We start from the raw sequence: 18,594 nt of genomic DNA on the forward strand, positions 1-18,594 counted from the left end.
GAGTAGTGTCTGTCTCACCTGTATTCTACTGTTTCCCCAGTCGGCTACGATGATGTTTCCATTTGAGTCCACAGCCACGCCGGTGGGAGCATTGAACTGGCCATTGCCCTCACCATGAGAGCCAAATTTAAACAGGAACTCTCCATCTGCACTGTACACCTACAGACAGGAGGTCATTAAACACATCTCAAAGTTTGTTCAAAGCTACACCATGTCCAAACATGCTTGGATCTATTTGAGTGAGTAGCGCCTAGAAGTTAAAATAATTATTGTACATGCATCACACATAAGACTGAAGAGAGCACAAGGCATGTCTTACCTTTACAGAGTGATTGTGAAAATCTGTCACAACAATTTCATTCTTGTTGTTCACTGCAACAAAGTGTGGACCTGGCAGAAGACAGGGTTGTGTTATTTAAACATGCACTGGTTATGTTTTTTGGGTTTTTTTGCACTTAGAACTGAGACTGATTCATGTGACCTGCATCAGTCCATTCCTACTGCTACTGTTTATTGTAAAACTGCAGTGCGGAACTATGTGGTTATGAGTGATTTGTCTCCCTCTTGTGGCAGTAAGCTAAATGCTGTTTGAGAAGTTGCTTTCAATCTTCCCATGCAGAGAAAAACAGGAGGGATAAAAGGAGAGAGTCATGGAGTTTTTAGACTATGTAATTAATCATGCCATACACAGGTCTGGTAAACATTGTGAAAAGTGTGATCGGGGTCACAAAAGGTCAGCTGTGCAACAGCATGAGAATTTCTGCAATGGTGCAAAATACAGGGAGTTTTATTTGTGGGCGATAGGTTTAATCACAATTGTGTGAACTTGTTTAGTATTAGATAGAAGGTAATAAATATTTATTTATATGGAAACGTTCCGTACTATAGTTTTATTTAAAGGAACACTGTGCAAAGTTGCAGCAGGGTGATTTAAGTGGCTCAATGGTATGATCCTCTGATAAATTATGTGCTTATTCCACATTTTTTTCAGATGAGTCTAAACAGACCTTGTTTAAATCAACCCTAAGCAATTTTGCAAAGTGCACATTTAAACCCAAATTTCAGTAGTTGTGGCTGTAGCTGCAGTCCCAGTCACCTCGAGTAGTTTGTTTGGTACAAAAGATTCCGTTGTTTTCATGCTTTGGACATATTGAATCGAGTTCCACTCTTGTTGTCATCTTCTCACAACAGCAATACAGAAACATACAATCCGAGTTGGATTATATAAAAAGCATTCATAAAAGTTGGTGCATGCTCTAATTGATCAAAGAGTATGTTTCACATCTCAGGTATAAATGATTTTGAATGGTGGTGATGTAAAATCTCAGAAACAAGGAGGAGGAAGCCTTCCTACACCTTAAAGGTCATTTAATGCTCAATCTGTAAAGAGATATTTTAAAAAGTAATTAGGTTACTGGAGTAGCGAAGTAACTACTTATGAGAATTACAAAATGAATTTGCTGAGTTGGTAATTACAACAAAAAAATCTCGAGCTCCCAACGCTGAGCATCACATTCCAAACAGTGAAGACTGGTTAGTTTCAGGGCACTGGATTCAGAACAGTGAAATTCATTCACACTAATCATTTCATAGCCATTGTGGACAAACAAAACATCACAATGCACAGGACAGAATGTTATACTGATAATGATTGTAATAATAGTGATTATTACAATGGCATTTGCATGTATCTGTAATCATTGTTGTACAGGCACAGCTTGATCCAACAATTTATCAACAATTTGAGTTTTCAGGAGGTCAGACACAATATCAGGGCACTGGGTTAGACAGAGAGCACTGCACTGTGGGATTAAGGTGGTATCAAGGCCACACTTAATACTTACTGAAAACTGAGCCAGATTTATTTAAGTTTGGGCCAAGTTTTTCTGAATTGGAAAACAGGAGGAAGAACAGAAAGAAAGAAAAATAGGTTGTCAGATATAAAGAATAAGAGTAGAGGAAATGAGTCTGGGGTGGTCACGGTCTTCTTCATGGGAAGCACTTGTTCTGACAGCAAAGTCTTCAAAGCTGTAGAAAGTAATGCGGCCACATGTTGCAAAGCAATTACACCAACAGTTCCATGGGACTTAAAATCCACCATGATATATGCCATATCATATTTTGTTATGTGTGGTCATTACAAATGTTACACTGAATATGTAATACATCATGCTGGATTTATTTTAAAGGCTGCATTTATCTGCATTGATGATGATGTCGGATGGTACTCATCTCAGCTGTTCTCACCTGCAAACTGTCTGTCAGACGTCCCCCTGGCTCCAAACTTGGTCACGAGCTTCCCGTTTGATTGAAAGATGAAGACGCAGCAGGCCTTGTTGTCCACGGCGATGATGTGCCCGTTCCTGTCCACAGCCACACCCTTGGGCCCCATCAGGCGCCCTGCACCGATTTTATTCTGAGAGAGAGAGAAGAACAGATTGAAGATCAAGATGGCAAACAAATTTATTTGGGTTCTCATGGATTTGAAGCAGCTGCATTCCATTCAGGCCAAGAGGGAACAGGCCCTAAAATTATCAATAGGTCATGTATTGACAAGCGATTGGAATTGGCCGATATCAACTTTAAAAAACAAAGTCACTTAAAGTGACTGTAAAATTAGCAGCTGTGTAAAGCCAACATGGTAGTTTGGTTAAAAAAAAACAAAAAAACATTTAATTGTCTTTACGCTGGCCTGACTGAAATTTTTGATCTGTTTTGCATCTGCATTTGTGTTATGATTCTTGCAAAAATGTAAATTGCAAAAAAAATCTGTATCATATCATTTATGCAAGGGTAGATAACTGCATTTCACTATCCATCTCAAAAACCACATGGATGCATTGCTACTCAAAATATTACACTCTGTCAGTGTTATAAACCTATGTGTTTTTTTTTTTTGTTTGTTTGTTTTTTTTAACTATCCTCATATTTCTCTGGATCCTTTAGGTAAAATCTTTTGTCTTGTTTCATTTTAAAAAAGAGGAAAAGAAAGAGGCTAATATCAGGGAAGCAGAAAAAAGTGCTCCAAGCAGGACTTTTCATTTAATTTGTCTTGGCAGAGCAATCAAAATAATAGTAACTCTCCCTCACAGAGCCTCACATCTCTGTAGAGACGAGCACACTTAGGAAATGATGGGTGAATTTACCAATTACTTTTTATTAGAAATGACACGAGTAGTTTCTTTTAAATGTCAGTTTTGCTGAGGTTTCTCACTCTGAGATCTCACCTTAAACTTGCCATCGGAAGAGAAGATGCTGACCCATCGATTGTCATAGTCAGCCACCACAATGTCACCGTTCATGTCCACAGTCACGCCTGTGGGTCTCTGCAGCTGGCCCGGAGAGCGACCTCTGACCCCAAAGCGCATCTTGAACTGCCCATCATTGGAGAATACCTGCAATGAGGTGGATCAAAGCGCATCTGTAGAGCGATCTCAAAGTCACTGTGAGCAGTCTGAACCAAGCGGTCTAAAAAGATATGGCTCTTTTTTATAGGATTCTCTCCTCCCTCTCTCTCTCTTTCTCTCTCTCACCTGTATGCACTGGTTGTTGCTGTCAGCCACCACCACTCTGCCATTGGTGGAAGCTGAGATTCCCTGCAGATTGGTGAACTCCCCTTTCTCTCTGCCCCGGGAACCTGCCAAATAGACAATGACACACTCAATCAATACAACTTGTGTCACACCGTGCAGTTTTTGCCTTTAAAGGATGGTTATGGAAGAAAGTTTGGCTATTTAGGTCTCATACATGTGGATAGATGTGATAGAAAGATGTCGGTTCTGTTATCTCTACTATCGACTTTTTATTTTGTTATTAGACCTAAGTAAAATATGGACACAATTCACAGCATTTGTTTTAATCTGTGCCTTTTCCTGGTTTTAAACAGAACTTAGACTGCTCTAGCTGTTTCCTCTACCTGTTTGGTCATCATGTCTACGTTACTAATGACTGTTTTTCAAAAACTTCTTGTGTGCAAATATCTTATGAAAACACCACTAGTCATCTTTACAAGCATATTGATATTACGCATATTGATATCAAGATATCTGGTCATAGATACTGTGATTCTGGAGTTTGTATAGACTGCCCCTCATCTAAACCTTATGTAACATTACTGTAACATGCCGCAAATGTATCAGGCAGAAGTAACCAAAAAAAAAAAAAAAGCTATAAAAACTATGAGAAAATACTCTTTTGGCCCAGCTCAGACTGTTTTAAGAATTTTCTTTGTCTGTCTTACCCACTCGGTAGATCAGCTCGTCCTCAATTGGATTCTCCTTCTTCTTGGTGGTGCTGTACATGCTGGAAGGCCGGCGCACTGCCTTCTGCCGTATGTGGCCCCCCGTCCCGCTGGGAGACTTCACCCTCCTCTTCACGTCATCTGGAGACTGTGGCACATCTGAGGGCTTGACAGCCCGCAGCCGGAAGGGGCTGCCCCGTATGGGCTGGCCGTACAGAGACAGAGCGAAGGAGTACTCCCCCTCAGAGCGTAACGTGTAGCCCACCTCGTACGTCCCGTTCTTATTGTCCGTTATCTCCGTCTCTGCGACCCGGCTCCCGTCAGCAGACAGAATCTCTGCCTTTAAAACAGCGTTTCCTGTCCGCACCAACTCCCCATCCTACAGACAGAAATCCAGTGAATTTGAAAGTTAGATTGTTGAACAACACAAATAGAAATATAATTATTTTCAATATAATGCCATATGAACAGAGGTGTAGTGTTAGGATGCAAACACAAAAAATGTTATCTCTAGCCCCCAACCCGCTTCCCTATGTAATTCTCACTTGTACTTCAAATAATAATGTCACTTTAATTCCTGAAAAAAACTGCAGGACCAGTTTATTACCATCATTTATTATATCAAATCTAAGCACACGTGTAAATCTGTCTGCATATCTCAGCTCCCAACTAGAGTTGCACTCTTTCTATCAGAACATCACAAGCAAAATTTTTGCTTTTGATGATAATAGTCCTTGTTAATTGCTTTGGTGAGCGTGGCTAATATTAAAGAAGTGAGATACAGTATGGAAATATGTGTGAAATGATTATGTCAAGAAGTAATTTGAGTTTTCTGATCAAACAAACAGCTGAAGTGGCCGTGATTGACAATGCGTGTGCTTTCTCATAATAAATCTCAGCAGATCAAAGTAATTTAAGCACAGTACTTTGTCTTTTGTTGTCACGGTAATGCTGTGATGTTGTCCAGTGGCTGCGTGGCGGAGGCCCTCTCCTGTGGCGACGGAGGTGTGACCCACTGCTGCCGTGGTGAGGAGGACCCCCAGGTTCTGGATGGAGCGCCGCAGACCTTCAGTCTCCACCTGGTGGCATCCAAATCATGCAGGTGCAGGACAAAAGATGCAGATCGAAAAATACCCACACATTGTGTAGTTGCTCTTGATACATTTTACTACCCTGACATTTCAGCATCCATGCCTTCCTCACAGTGAAAGTGAGTTTTAGTTTCAGAGTTTCTTTCCAAACATTAATTTCTGAACTAGTTTTGAAGATCACAGTTGGTATTCAGCGTGATGCATTCTGACAAATGGCTGCCAAATAGCCTCATATCTGTAGCTGAGATTATTAGTAGAATTATTAACAGCAGAGAAACTAATTACCCCACTTCTAATTCAATGTCCTCTATGTCTATTGTTCACTTGACAGGCCATGCATGAGCTACACATGGCTCTTTTTTCATTTGAGTCCTTGCTCCTGATGTATTTTCTGCACTTCAATGTTACAACCTCACCTGCACCTAAACTTGTTGCTCAGTTTTGGATTTAGCAGACTGTGGTACTGACCAAAATCCTGCAACACCACCCCTTTGTGGGAATATCTGTAAGACGATAGTAATGAACATGAAAGCAGGGTCACTGTTTGCAGCAGCAGGTACCTGACAGTCCAGGTGAGCGTTCTGGTGTGGTCTCTCTGGGAAGTCATGCCGAGCCAGAGCTGCTACTCGCTCACTCATCTGTTTCTGAACCAGAAGCACCTACACACCAAAACATGTAGCGTAGAAGAAAGCCATGCTAAGCCAGCTTATCATGTGTTTTGCATGTTTTGCATGTAAAACCTTAATCTGCAGTATTAGATAAAGTATTACATAGTATAAAATAAACAGTATGGATTGTGCACTCAACCCTGTATAAACGTACTAAACATTTGGTTTAGGTGTTTGCTGTTTTGTGCAACTTGCCAGATTGTCCTATAGCATGATTGCCATCATGACAACATTCAGTCAGTACACTATTGTTTTAACATTTGAATTGGGGCTTCTGTATGGAAACCTAGCTTGGATTATGGCACAAGATTTCACATCTTTTTTCTATGGAAAGCACTTTAGTCACCTTGTGTTTAATAACTGAAATGAATTTTTAACATGAAATCCTGTGCACGGGTAAATATACAGACTAATTTAAATCTGCATCACACCAGATGTGTCTTCTGTCTTCTGTGCTGTAGCCTGTTTGTAAGTTTTCTTGTACAAATTATAAGCTGCAAGCCCACCTCGGTAGCGCTGCCGTGGCTGAGTGCCTGCTCGGTAAAGCTGCAACTGCTCTGGATGTGCTCCTTCCCCTGGAGGAGAGATGAAAGCTGGGCTTGCAGGACCTGCATTAAGGTAAGTGGCAAGAGGGGGAGGAAGGGACAAAAGAAGAAAAAGAGGATGATGTTGAAAGAACGCAGTTGAGGAAAACAGAGGAGAGGATTTTAGAGGTTGTGAGAGGGGAGCGGAGGAGGGGATAAGAGAGGAGAAGTGCAGATCAAAGGAGACGCTCATTCAGTCGTCAGGCTGCAGTGTTGACTGGTGTGAGAGATGTGACAGGTCATGTCCAGGTGCTGAGTGCAGATTGACTGTTTCCAGATTGAATTTGTCTTCCTGTGTGTGAGCACATGTGCACATAACACATGCAAGTACATGCAGCTGTAACACACTAACCTTCTGCTTGGTGCTGCAGATGTTCTCCAGGTCCGTGATGAGAGCGCTCTTGCGCTGATGCAGCGCCCGCTCAAGTTCCTCAAAAGTCCCTGTGATCTCGACTACCGCCTCATTCTTCCTCTCTGTCAGCTGGCGAGAGATTTCTGTCACCAGCTCAATGGCAGCTGTCAGCTGGGGGAGCCTGGGATATGAAACAGCAGGACCGATTTTGAGAAAATAATCAACCAAGCAAGATTTGTTATGCAAGCAAGATTCTGTCTGCTGGCGATCATTTTCCTTTGTCCATAAAATAATTACATAGCCAAGGTTACTGTTAAGAGGAGAAAGTAAGATGAAAACAAGGTGTTACAAAATGGCATGAACTAAAAAAAAAAATAAAAATAGATTTTCCAAAACAATAAATAAATAAATAAATAAATAAATAAAATAAAACAGACTTTAAACTATACTGTATACTTGTAAAATTGGCTTAAAATAAAATAAAAATGTTTAGAACTTAATATGTTTAAGTTTTAATCTATTTGCTTATGTGCACAGTAAAAAAGAACAAATTTTGGGTGGAGAACTGTAGGCAATTTTTTTCTGAACAGATGTTCAGTCATGTAAATCGTGAATTTAATCATTTATAAAAAGTATTTTTTTTTACAGCCTTACTGTTTTCATTACAGAATACTTAGTGCAACCACAGATAAAAATGAAATTAAACAGAAACTCACTGAAATATTAACAGTAATACAAACTACAAACACACTAGCACACACTAAAGAGTGACACGAAACAGGAAAAAGACTGTATATGAAAAAAAGAAAGACTTAAATAGCTTTGTTCATAATTGAAGTGGGTGTGTTTCTGTGTTTCACTACACTCATCCAACCCAGAAATGGCACACACCATATCTGGGACAAACGCTTAAGATTCCAAACACCCGATGTGAGGAAAATATTGTCAGAGCTTAATCCAGGTCCAAAGCCCTCACCTGCTGCGTATGGCGTCCAGCTGGGTCTTCAGGGCAGCTTTGTGTTGTTCCACGACGTCCCGCAGAGGAACAGTCATGTGCTCCCGGTGCTCGCCTTCTGTACAGTCCAGACACATGGCCGTCTCACAGGACTCGCAGTAAAACTCCATCACCTGCAGAGGGAGACAAGCTGTTAAAAGCTCAATCTGTTTGGGCATTACAGGCAAGTCAGCATGACAAGTAGTAGCTATTTCTGGAACATTAATCATTTGCTACAAAGTCCAAGTCACAAGTCTGGTCCAGTTTGAGGGAGGCAATATCTAGGCGGAGGTGTCACACACAATTGCAGCTGATAAAAATAAATGTAAGGTAGAAGGGATTCCCACCTTTCCCTCGTGGTTTGGGCAGCACAGGGGCTTCCCTGCTACAGCGGCACTGACTGACTCCAGCACGCTGCAGGCCTCTGGCCGAGAGCACTCCGGGTCTCTCTGGAGGACCTGCACAAATACATTTCAAACTTCTACATTATTAATTTGAAAAGTATCGCTGAATGAGCAGCAGCAGAGTTTTCAGATCATAGGCATCAATGTCATGTCATGTCTCTGTGCATGTCAGTAATGTCTCCTGATAACCACCCTGCTGCATGTGTATGGATCTGATCTGGTTCACTAAGGTGCATACACACTTACACACATCCTGCATACATACGCACACACACACACACACACACACACACTCACTCCCATTTCTTGGAGTTTTGGATGTACTGTTCTTATTATTCTTTTTATTGCGTCTCATTCTGATCTTTATGTTCCTTGTTTTCTGTAGAACACTTAACAATCCTATTTGTAAAAGCACTTCAATATGACTTGACTCAAACCTCCATGAGGTTAGTGATGAAGAAGTTGTTCTGTAGAGCAGAAACTCCTTTCTCTGGCAGGATGGACGTCTGCCGACACACTGGACACGACAGTGTCAGTGACTCTGGGGGAATGTAGTTCTGAAGACAGCTGGAGGGAGGGATGCAGAAAGAAAGAGAAATGCATTAAACTTAACAAAGTAAACTCCACACAGCTGTCACTCTGTCACGCTAACAGACAGACGGTGCCTAAATAGTGTTCCTGTCACAACAAGTAGGGAATAAGTGCAGATCCAAGTCAATACACACGGCCCACGGCCCCAGGAGACAGCACACACACTTTCTCAGTGAGTAAAAGAGTCTCTGGCAAGGCCTGGTGACTAACAGAGATACAAAAGGAGATGCATCATTTTGGGAAGACAGAGGCATGTGTGTGGTGTGTGTGCGTGCGTGTATGTGCATGAGAAGTCTTGGCCTCGTCCTGGCAGGAGTCACACTGCTTCTCCACAAGCCCCTAAAGGCTGAGGATGGTGTACAGGTTCATTTGCCCTTTGGAGTGAATCTATTTAACAGCAGACACCTTCGAGCCAAGATCAAGACCACAGTCAGCAAAACTCAGCTGCAATATGCAGATTACACTGCACTCTCCTGGCCCGCAGCCCAGCTGCTGTCCTGCACATCCTGCATGCTCTGTGAACACCTCTGAGTCTTGTGGTTTACTCTGCAAAAATACAAACCTCAAATCTGTATCTAGGATATGTCTTTGTTCTTGCACCCAAGGTTGTCCAGAACTTTGTGTGCTACACCATCCTTTTTAACTGATGATACCACAGGCTGCAGATTTGCATCACCTTGCATGTAGCCTCATCAGCTTCTCAGCATCTCAGAACTGCAGTTTTGTTTTGAGAACATCCAAGCATTAACAAAAGTCAGAGTTGAAGATAATTTAGTGGCTGGTCGCTCTACAATACAGGAATCTGCCCACAGACCTCAGGCTGAAGTTCATATGGACTTAAAAGATCTGTGATTGTAGAGCTATCCATGTTACGTAAAATCCTAAATTTTCCTCTAACATGCAGTGTCAGATTCAGGTATATGGAAGTACCACAAGAACGCTTCAAGTTGAAGAAAGCAGGATTCTAGTTGCAGCACGAATTGCCAGACTTGGTAACTGATAACTGTAGTGCTACGACACTCAATTTCCTGTGGTAATTACACTGAAGCACTACTGTGTAAATGTTTTAACTTTTAGTTAGACTTGACTATATTCCCCCAGGGCCCACTTCAGCCTCTGGGGCCTAATTGTTTTTGGGATAAAACTGTACAATCACAGCCAGGATAAAGTGAGAATTTTCTCAGGGAGTAAAATCAAAGTTCTTGTGGGAGAGATGGAAGCAAGAGAGGAAATGTTTTTTGGTGGCCTTAATACAGGCTTAAAGACCATTTACTGAGTGGCAGCATGTCACAGCAGGAGGAATGGGAGATTATTCCAGTGACTGTAATTGAGTAACTTTTTTGTGCAATTTGTACTATTTTTTCACTGTTATTATATGTTTTATTTAAATCCTACTGTAGCCTACTCAGCTACATTTTAAATTATACTGCTGAGTATAGACTATCCATATAAGCATCAGAAACGACAGCCTCAAATGAACTTGTATTATCCCTGCAGCACTGATTTCTGTGATAGAGGCAAACACTCGACTGATGTGAAATTTGGATACATTTATCTGCAGATGATGCGGTTTCAGAGACACTTTGAATGAAGTTGAAGAGGTGAGGGGATGAGGTGGGAGGGGTAGAGCCTCAGTTTTATACCGTAGGGGAAAGCGTGGGCAGCCCAACATTCAGGGCTGGAATTTGACAACAAAAAGTGAAAAGAGGTGAAAAGTAGCAAAATGGCTTGGCCTAGTGACTTGGTATCGGTTTCTATTAGTAGGAGTACAAAAGTGTCCAAAAAGTATAGGTTAGTTTCAGGACTTTTAATAGATTCTGAAATTGCTTAGTGGAGGATAAAGTAAAATTTAGACTAGCCTACTTCTGCTTGAGTTGGGTGTTTTATGACTCTTCCCACCCCTGCATGGCAGCAGTTATTACTGTAGCTCAGAAATAAATAAGAGGTGGTCTGACATCAACAAAGATGCCAACAAGAAGAGCCTGACTTGGCATCGTCACAGTGTCGATGCCAGTGTGGGGCAGGAGACCGCGGAGATCACTCCTCTTGACAAGTGTCTGCCATCAGTATTTGCAGTCGATATTAACGGAGTGCTGCCAGATAATGGAGAGGTGGATTTGGCTGATAATGCTGCTGCAGGTGAACCAGATAGGTTACAAGCCACTATTTCACCCTGCTTATTGAAATACTGCACTAAACAACTGTATATTACAACACACTGTGTTGATGTGTTATGTTTATGATGCCTTCCAACACAGCTGGCGTGCTGTCCCTTATATGCGAGCGCTGTGCCAAAACATCCACGGCGCATCATTTCGCACCAGCAGCTCTTTTATAACACCCTCCTTTGGCAATCAGTGCAATTGTTAAACACCTTCAGTTTGTCCTGATTATTGGGTTCCACGACATAATACATGTTAATCTTGAGTTTTTCCAACCATAAGCACATGAACAACTCAGATGGCCGAGTTGTGATGTGTGGGATCCTTGTATACGTGATAAATCCAACACCATGGTGATGAAGGATAAGACTGACAAGTGACAACATGGACACATTTCAGCAAGATACATGTGGGCCAAAGATTGGACTTAATAATTCTCTACTTTGGCATTATCATCCCTCATCAATTAAAGCAAGCAACATCCTCTTAAAGACGGATTTCCATATGCAGCCAATGTGAAATTAAAGAAGCAAGTAGGTGGAGGTGCATGTAGTATGGGAAGGGGTATAAAGTTGTGGCTAAACAGAACCACATCTTTGAAAGAAATGAGAGCGAAAGAAGAAGTGCAGTAGCCAGAGGGACAACGTGATACAGGAGAGAATTGGCTCAGTTGGGGTTTCCTAACTTCTGTCTGCCACCTCAACCCATCCAATATTAATACATCTGTCTGGCAACAACATGTATCGCCCCAAACAAAATCAGCTCACTTCAGAAGGGCTCCGGATCATGTGCCACGTAATAAAACCGGGGATTAAACTTGCCCTCCAGGGGGCAAATGCTCCCCACGCAGCATGGCGAAATCTCATGGATATTCTAAACTATAACCAACCAAAAAAAAAAAAAAAAAATGTTTGATCACAGGTTTTGGAGTAAACCAGTCTGGAACACAATCCTGTTTGTTCTCTACACGTAACGGTAACCTCCCCCATTCCATTCTCAATCCTCCTACCCTGACCCAGAATCTCTCCAAAAGCCTCCTCTGCTTAACTCCTCACGAAGAAGGCCCCAGTAAGTGGCGCCTGAGGGGGTGTCGTCTTTCTGACGAAGTTTAGATTGAGGAATTGTAATCGCCTCGCTCAACAATGGGCCCCTTTTCAGACAGAGATGCTGACAGTCCATGATGCTGAGGAATGCTCTTATCCCAGCGGAGTCAGAGAGGAGGAGTGCTCTGAACTGTTTAATTGCGGTTAGGGATTTGCACTGGCACTCATAGAAGATATCCGGGCAGCACCTGGAAGCTGCGGTATTAATTAGGTGCAAAGAGCAGAAGGGGGAGGAAGGCGCTGCCAGGATTATAAAACAGTGCTGAACCTTTATCGCTCGCGCGGCCTCGGTCAGTACAAACCACAGCTACAGAAAAGGTTTTAGCAGAGGGTACAAGCAGGCAGCGCCGAGCCTGGGATTAATATAAGGGAGGGCTGTGTAATTTGGAATTTGGTCGGTTGTTATCGTTCTAACAGGGAAAGCAAATGTTAATTACCTCTCGCAGAAGGTGTGCAGGCAGGGCAGGACCTTGGGGTTGTGGTAGTGATCCAGACAAATGCTGCAGACCAGAAACTGCTTGTCTATCTGACGCACCACAGGGCTGGTGCTCCCAGTCTCACGCTTTGCCATGGCAGAAGACATTCAAAGCCACTGACCGCACCAGTTAACCTACAAAAAGAGAGAGAGAGAGAGAAATAGATAGGTGTGTGAATGTCTGGCAAATCCTTTCTACCTATTGACTCGGCTTGTCTACAACATCTTGAATTTGAAGCTTTAGCATTGTTCATTAAAAAAAAAAAAAAGTCAAGGCCCTAACCTTGCTTTCTTCAGTTGCTATTCATTCTAGCTGACACAAATGCTAATGCTCAGCTCACTACCCGCAGCAGGTACCAGGAACTCAAGTTACCAATGCCGTTTAATTCCTTGATCAGTGCAAAAAAAAAAAAAAACATGCCCATTGTTACGGCATTATTTCTGGGTTAATTCCAGCTGAAAGAAAACTGTGTGAAATAAAATAAAGCGGCCTTTAAAGACCTACAGCAGATGCAGATAAACCTGTACGGCCATATGCCTGGTTTTTGATTAACAACTCAGCTCACACCAAAGCTTTACTAAAAGACACTGGAGGCTTTGTAATCTGACAATAACATGGTGTGGTCTACAGTTAAAGAGCAGCCTCTACGACAAAGCCACAGTGATGCATAAAAAAACCAGCTCTCCTCGCCACACTGGTGCACACAAACATACTTACATGAATACACACTAATTCGGTGTTCCCTGTACAGACAGTTACACCCACATGCACTTCAAAGACAGACATCTAAACACATTTTTTTCTCTCACATGCCAACTGAGTGCTGAACGAATGACTTAGTGACTCCTTCTATTTTTGTCTTTGTCCCTCTCTGTATACATACACCACAGCCTCCACTGAGGTCCTCCTGCTGCCAAACTCTTTTTTTTTTTTTTATTGTATAGGCTAATTTAATATAATGCAGCAATGACTTACATGAAGCTACCTGTCTTTGCAAAATATGCTAAACACCATAATACAATAATACCACAATAGTCTGACTTTTGGGTTTTGTTTATCTTTCTGATTTTCATATATGCAGTATGCAAACATGGTGAACAGACTGAAAGCACCTTGAATGCCACATTGTCAGAACCAAAAATGCGCACAATTAGGCTTTATACATGAAGCTATCCTGTATACCTGAATGTATATAACTTTGATGCTCTTTTTGAAATATAAATACACAACTTAGCTGCATGAATACAAGATATTTGTGTTACTTTTCTGGCTTTTCATGCACATTTCATCGGCACACCTTGGGCTGTGGTAAATGTACCAATTTTACAGCCAGGGTACTCTCAGTGGTACCTCCATTTTGAGTATTTTTATCCTGCATTTTCCCTTAAATCATTTCTAAGTGGATAACTGAGCAGCAAATCTACAATTATCAAATATCAGGAATAGCTGAGCAACACTCAGTTCATCTCTCAGCTTCAGCGAGGAAGCACTGTGAGGTGACCTGAAGTGTGGCCCCACATCTTATACAGTCTCATCTATTATGGAAATACAGCTGCAAGGTATGGATATGGATATATTCTGCCTGGCAACACAAAGCGGCTGCCTGCTTCATGGAGGGCCACGACTTCTGTAGGTTTTCACTCCAACCACAAACTCCATCAGCTGATTCCACTGATCAGTTCCTCCTCTCTGCTTGCAAGTGAGGTAACCAGTGAAATCACCTGGTTTGAATGAAAACCTGCAGACTCTCAGCTCTCCATGACACATGGTTGCCTACCACTGTGCTAGCCCAACACAGATGGTATATTAATTACACTGGTGTGTTAAAGATGCTTTTTGCTGTATGTTCGCTGACGCAGAATAAATTAGTAGATCACTTCTAACAAACCGTGCAAAATATATCAAGTGTGAACGCTACAACGTGCAGGGGTTTGGAAAGGTTAGTGTTGGTTAGACTTGATTAGGTTAATGTAAGACAAAAATGGATACTAGCTGAGTGTCAAGCAAGAAAAACAGATTTGATTTAGTTTGGGTGAAAATTTAATTTGTGCAATTACACATCTGTTAGAAAAGAATCTTCGTTTTGGTTTGCTTTTGGTTGCAGAGGTGGGATTCTCTTCACATGTCAGCATTTCTGCCTCTGTGTTGCTGCTAAAGCTGGCTCCAGCGATGCAGCGCGGCCACATATTCTCAGCAGGTCAACACATGTATTATTCATGTTTCAGACACAGACATGCACTTAAACGCTCGTACGGATGCTGGGATGAGTGCAGAGCATGTGTTTCACACGGGCACAAGCCTAACCCTGCACACATTCATGCTTACCTGCACGCGTGCACATACACACACACACGCATTTGTACAAACACGCAAATAGCCATGATCGTCTAATTATTTGGATCATCTGTTGTGTAGTTGTGAACCGACATGGAAACAGTTTTATCCCAGCCAATCACACACCCCCAAACACACACACATCCAAAGACACACACGGTATCACCCTGACCCCCCCATCCCTACCCACCCACCAACCCACTGCCCTCCAGACTCTCCACTGTCCACACATCTGTCACTGCTGGCTCTAATATAGCACTAAATCCTCCATGTCCCCCCTGTGCTGCTGTCCTATTGTCAGGTGCTGCCCACTGCCAACCACAACACACACACATGCATACACACACACACACACACACACACACACACACACACACACACGTCAGCGTAGTCTGGGTGAAAGCCAGGCAGTATCTTTCCAGTCTTGCAGGGGATCCTGTGACAGAGTCTGCAGACTGCGAGGATAAAGGTCACTTCTCAAGCTGTCAGCCAGGAGAAAGACACGACACATCCACACACACGTTTGCTGGAACTGATCACATGATGATACAGTGGCTTATGCTTTGCGCAAATATGCGCTGTCCACAATTCATCCTGGACTTAGAACCGGCGCTTCAAGAGTATCCAGTTGTCCGAGGGATTCTGGTGAACAGAAGCTCGAGCGTCTGTTGTTTGAGTGCAGAAATGAAGGAGGATCAACCAGAGGATTTCCTGGTATCCTGATATTGTCTGAAACAATAGTTCAGTGCAGTTCTCACACCTCTGAAGTTTGTCTCTGACTTTCTTTCCCTATGCACACACACTCATGCTGATGTTGTCACTGTGTGATGATGTTTCACTCTAAATTTAGACAGATGCATTAGTGGACAGGCAAGCACTGATGAGGCGATGACAGTGAAACTAAAATAAGACTGGAGGTCTCAGGACCAAGTGAGGTGGCTGGTGTGTATTTGTTTATAGTATGTTGTTGTCTATAATATTTACTGTAATAAAAAATAATATATTGGAGAGTGACTTTTCAAAAATATATTATTATTATTATTATTATTATTATTATTATTATTATTACAATTTTGTGAAGGATAAAATGTAAACTGTTGGTATCATCTGTTATCCAATAAGAAGACTGCTGCATTACCTTCTAAAGTCTTATTTGATTTATTTACAACAAGAATTTAGTTATCGTATCATCAATGAGTAAGAACACAGAAAAAAAAGTTGTGACATAGAGAGTATTAATACAACTGTATCAGTTCAGCATTGATTCATCTTATTCAAAACACTGGTGATGTATTCAGCTCATTAAGTCACTCATTAAAACACATAATAATCATATCAAAGACTGTCCATGGAAAGACATGGACCCACGCTGACACACAGCAGATCCATCCAGCTCACAATGCTTGACTGAAATGTAGTAGTAATATTAATAATATATAGTAACACATGATATATATATACAGCCTGAACACGCACGCACACACACACATACACAGAAACAACTTAATCATGCATGCAGTCACACGAGTGGAAACACTCGAAAGTGCATTTGCATAAATAGGAGCGCACACATCTCATTTGACAAGGTCCCAGTTTCTCTGACTTCACGCCCTGAGCAGCTCCGGTTGCTCAGGTGAGCTGCTGTCAGTCGCTCTGATCAGGGAGCTGACAGCCAGCTGCCTTGGCCACAAATTGAAGACGTGAGTGCAGAAGTGCAGAGGCACAGTTTGGGCTCTGCAGCTATAAGGTAGCAGGGTGGGACGAGTGCCAAGGCCAGGCAGGACTGCAGAGAGCTTTCAGCAAAAGATGTATGAGTGTCCCACAGTGAGCTGTCGACTAATACTGCTGAAATAAAATATGCTTTTATTTTACCGGCTCCACTTTTCTACAGGCAGTAATACTAACACACCACTGCTGTTTCACCTGACATTAGTCTGATCCAGACCGGATAAATTCCCTAAACCCTCAGGACTACAGTAACTGAGTGAGAGTTTGTGTAAAGGTGTGTGAATTTGTGTGTGTGTGTGTGTGTGTGTGTGTGTGGGCACATGCTTGTGTGTAAGATCACCCGTGGCCTTTAAAACAATTGGCCTCATTCATCCATATCTTCTTTTCTTAAATGTGCTCTTGAGAAAGGTCCTGAGAAAACTGTACTCAGACTCGTGATGTTTTCTTAAACCATGGTATCATTCAAACCCGATAACAATGAATCTGAATATTGAAAGTGCACCAGTTGATCCTAATTATCACAGCTTAACGCCAGCCAATCCCCACAAAAGGGCATGAGACTGCGGGGCTGTGTGCACACGCACAACACACAAGAGTTGAGAGAAGTCAAGAATTCCAAAACGAAAGTCTAAAGAAGGTGGAGCGCCAAAAAACGTCAGAGGAGGTCCTGCTGCCGGAAGTGAACACCAAATAAGCTGTCATATTCAGAGGCATCAGTAGTGGATAAACAGAAATAAAGATGCGTGGAATGCTACTACTCATTCAGCAAATGCTGTATCGGGAAAGCGGCGCACACACAAAGTAAAATAACAGTTTTAATCTCAAATTTGAGGCCACAAAATGAATTCACGAATTGTGATCCATAAATTTATTTGTGATTCAAAAATGCAATGCAAAAATGCAACTGTTAGTGTAGTGTGCTTTTTTTTTTTTTTTAAAGACCATAATGCTCTCTAAAATAATGAAAATAATTGTTTAAAAATATTATAAATCACATAAAGATTATTGTAATTTAAATCCCATAATATTATACAGCTGCAGACCTGCAGAAAACACCAATTACCAATTATTTTTCGCCAACATGTCAGCACTAAAACGTGCTCATGAACATGCATATGAGACATGACATGAGACATGAGAACAAATCCCAAATAAGAAAACACTGGTGAATGTCAGAGCCGTCGTGAGAAATGCCTAAGTGGGTTTTAAAGTGAAGTTTTTTCTTAAAGGTTGATGTATGGCTGATGTAGGACCGATGCATTTAGTTACTACTAGTGTGACTAAATAAAAATAAAACAACAGTATAACAGGGGATTTCAAACTTTTTCGTGCTCTGGATGCCCAAGTTGACTTTCATTAAGCTGCAAAAACCCATCTGAGGTGACACTGTCCTGATATTCACCCTGATATAGATATGTTGGCTTGTAATAGGCATTAAACTTTGAAAAGCACTGGTGTTACATGTCATAGACCAGCTCATCCATATCTTTCATAACAGACATGTGGACAGAAGAAGTGAAAAAAGCGAGGAATATAAGTTACGTAGGCACTACAGGAAATTAAATCTCCACTCGCAGTTCAGGAGGAGGACAGCTCGGCTCCCCTGACAGAGAGCAGAAACAAAGTTGAGCAGGAAAGCCACAGATTACAGTAAAGGTAAGATCACCTCCTCCCTCCAAACACACACACACACACACACCCCTCTGCTCCTGTCACTGCCAAACACCTGCTCGCTGCCAATGAATAAGTGTTGACGGCTTGAACTAACAAACTCATATGCTCCGATCACATAACTGCTGAGAGGCACAGACACTGCATACATTAGCCATACTTGCACACATGGTATGCACATGAGGACGCACACACA

The 18,594-nt window shown here is 41.9% G+C and overlaps 1 protein-coding gene across 3 annotated transcripts in view; it reads right to left on the reverse strand.

The window, feature by feature from the left end:
- Positions 1-18,594, reverse strand: part of trim3b (tripartite motif containing 3b) — a 43,069-nt gene that overhangs the window by 3,185 nt on the left and 21,290 nt on the right. For 2 of the 3 annotated variants that reach the window (XM_030068909.1, XM_030068907.1), the window contains 15 exons: positions 12,627-12,799; positions 8,771-8,900; positions 8,277-8,387; positions 7,912-8,063; positions 6,936-7,116; positions 6,506-6,607; positions 5,892-5,990; positions 5,167-5,319; positions 4,241-4,619; positions 3,534-3,637; positions 3,228-3,395; positions 2,248-2,416; positions 1,845-1,886; positions 320-390; positions 19-159 (listed from right to left, as the gene is read on the reverse strand). In XM_030068909.1, coding sequence (XP_029924769.1) covers positions 19-159; positions 320-390; positions 1,845-1,886; positions 2,248-2,416; positions 3,228-3,395; positions 3,534-3,637; positions 4,241-4,619; positions 5,167-5,319; positions 5,892-5,990; positions 6,506-6,607; positions 6,936-7,116; positions 7,912-8,063; positions 8,277-8,387; positions 8,771-8,900; positions 12,627-12,772 — 2,148 coding nt within the window. In that variant the 5' untranslated portion in view covers positions 12,773-12,799. The remainder of the gene's footprint in view (positions 1-18; positions 160-319; positions 391-1,844; positions 1,887-2,247; positions 2,417-3,227; positions 3,396-3,533; positions 3,638-4,240; positions 4,620-5,166; positions 5,320-5,891; positions 5,991-6,505; positions 6,608-6,935; positions 7,117-7,911; positions 8,064-8,276; positions 8,388-8,770; positions 8,901-12,626; positions 12,800-18,594) is intronic. The other variant, XM_030068910.1, reaches the window with a different exon arrangement.

This window comes from Myripristis murdjan, chromosome 14 (assembly GCF_902150065.1).
Source record: "Myripristis murdjan chromosome 14, fMyrMur1.1, whole genome shotgun sequence".
NCBI lineage: Eukaryota > Metazoa > Chordata > Actinopteri > Holocentriformes > Holocentridae > Myripristis > Myripristis murdjan.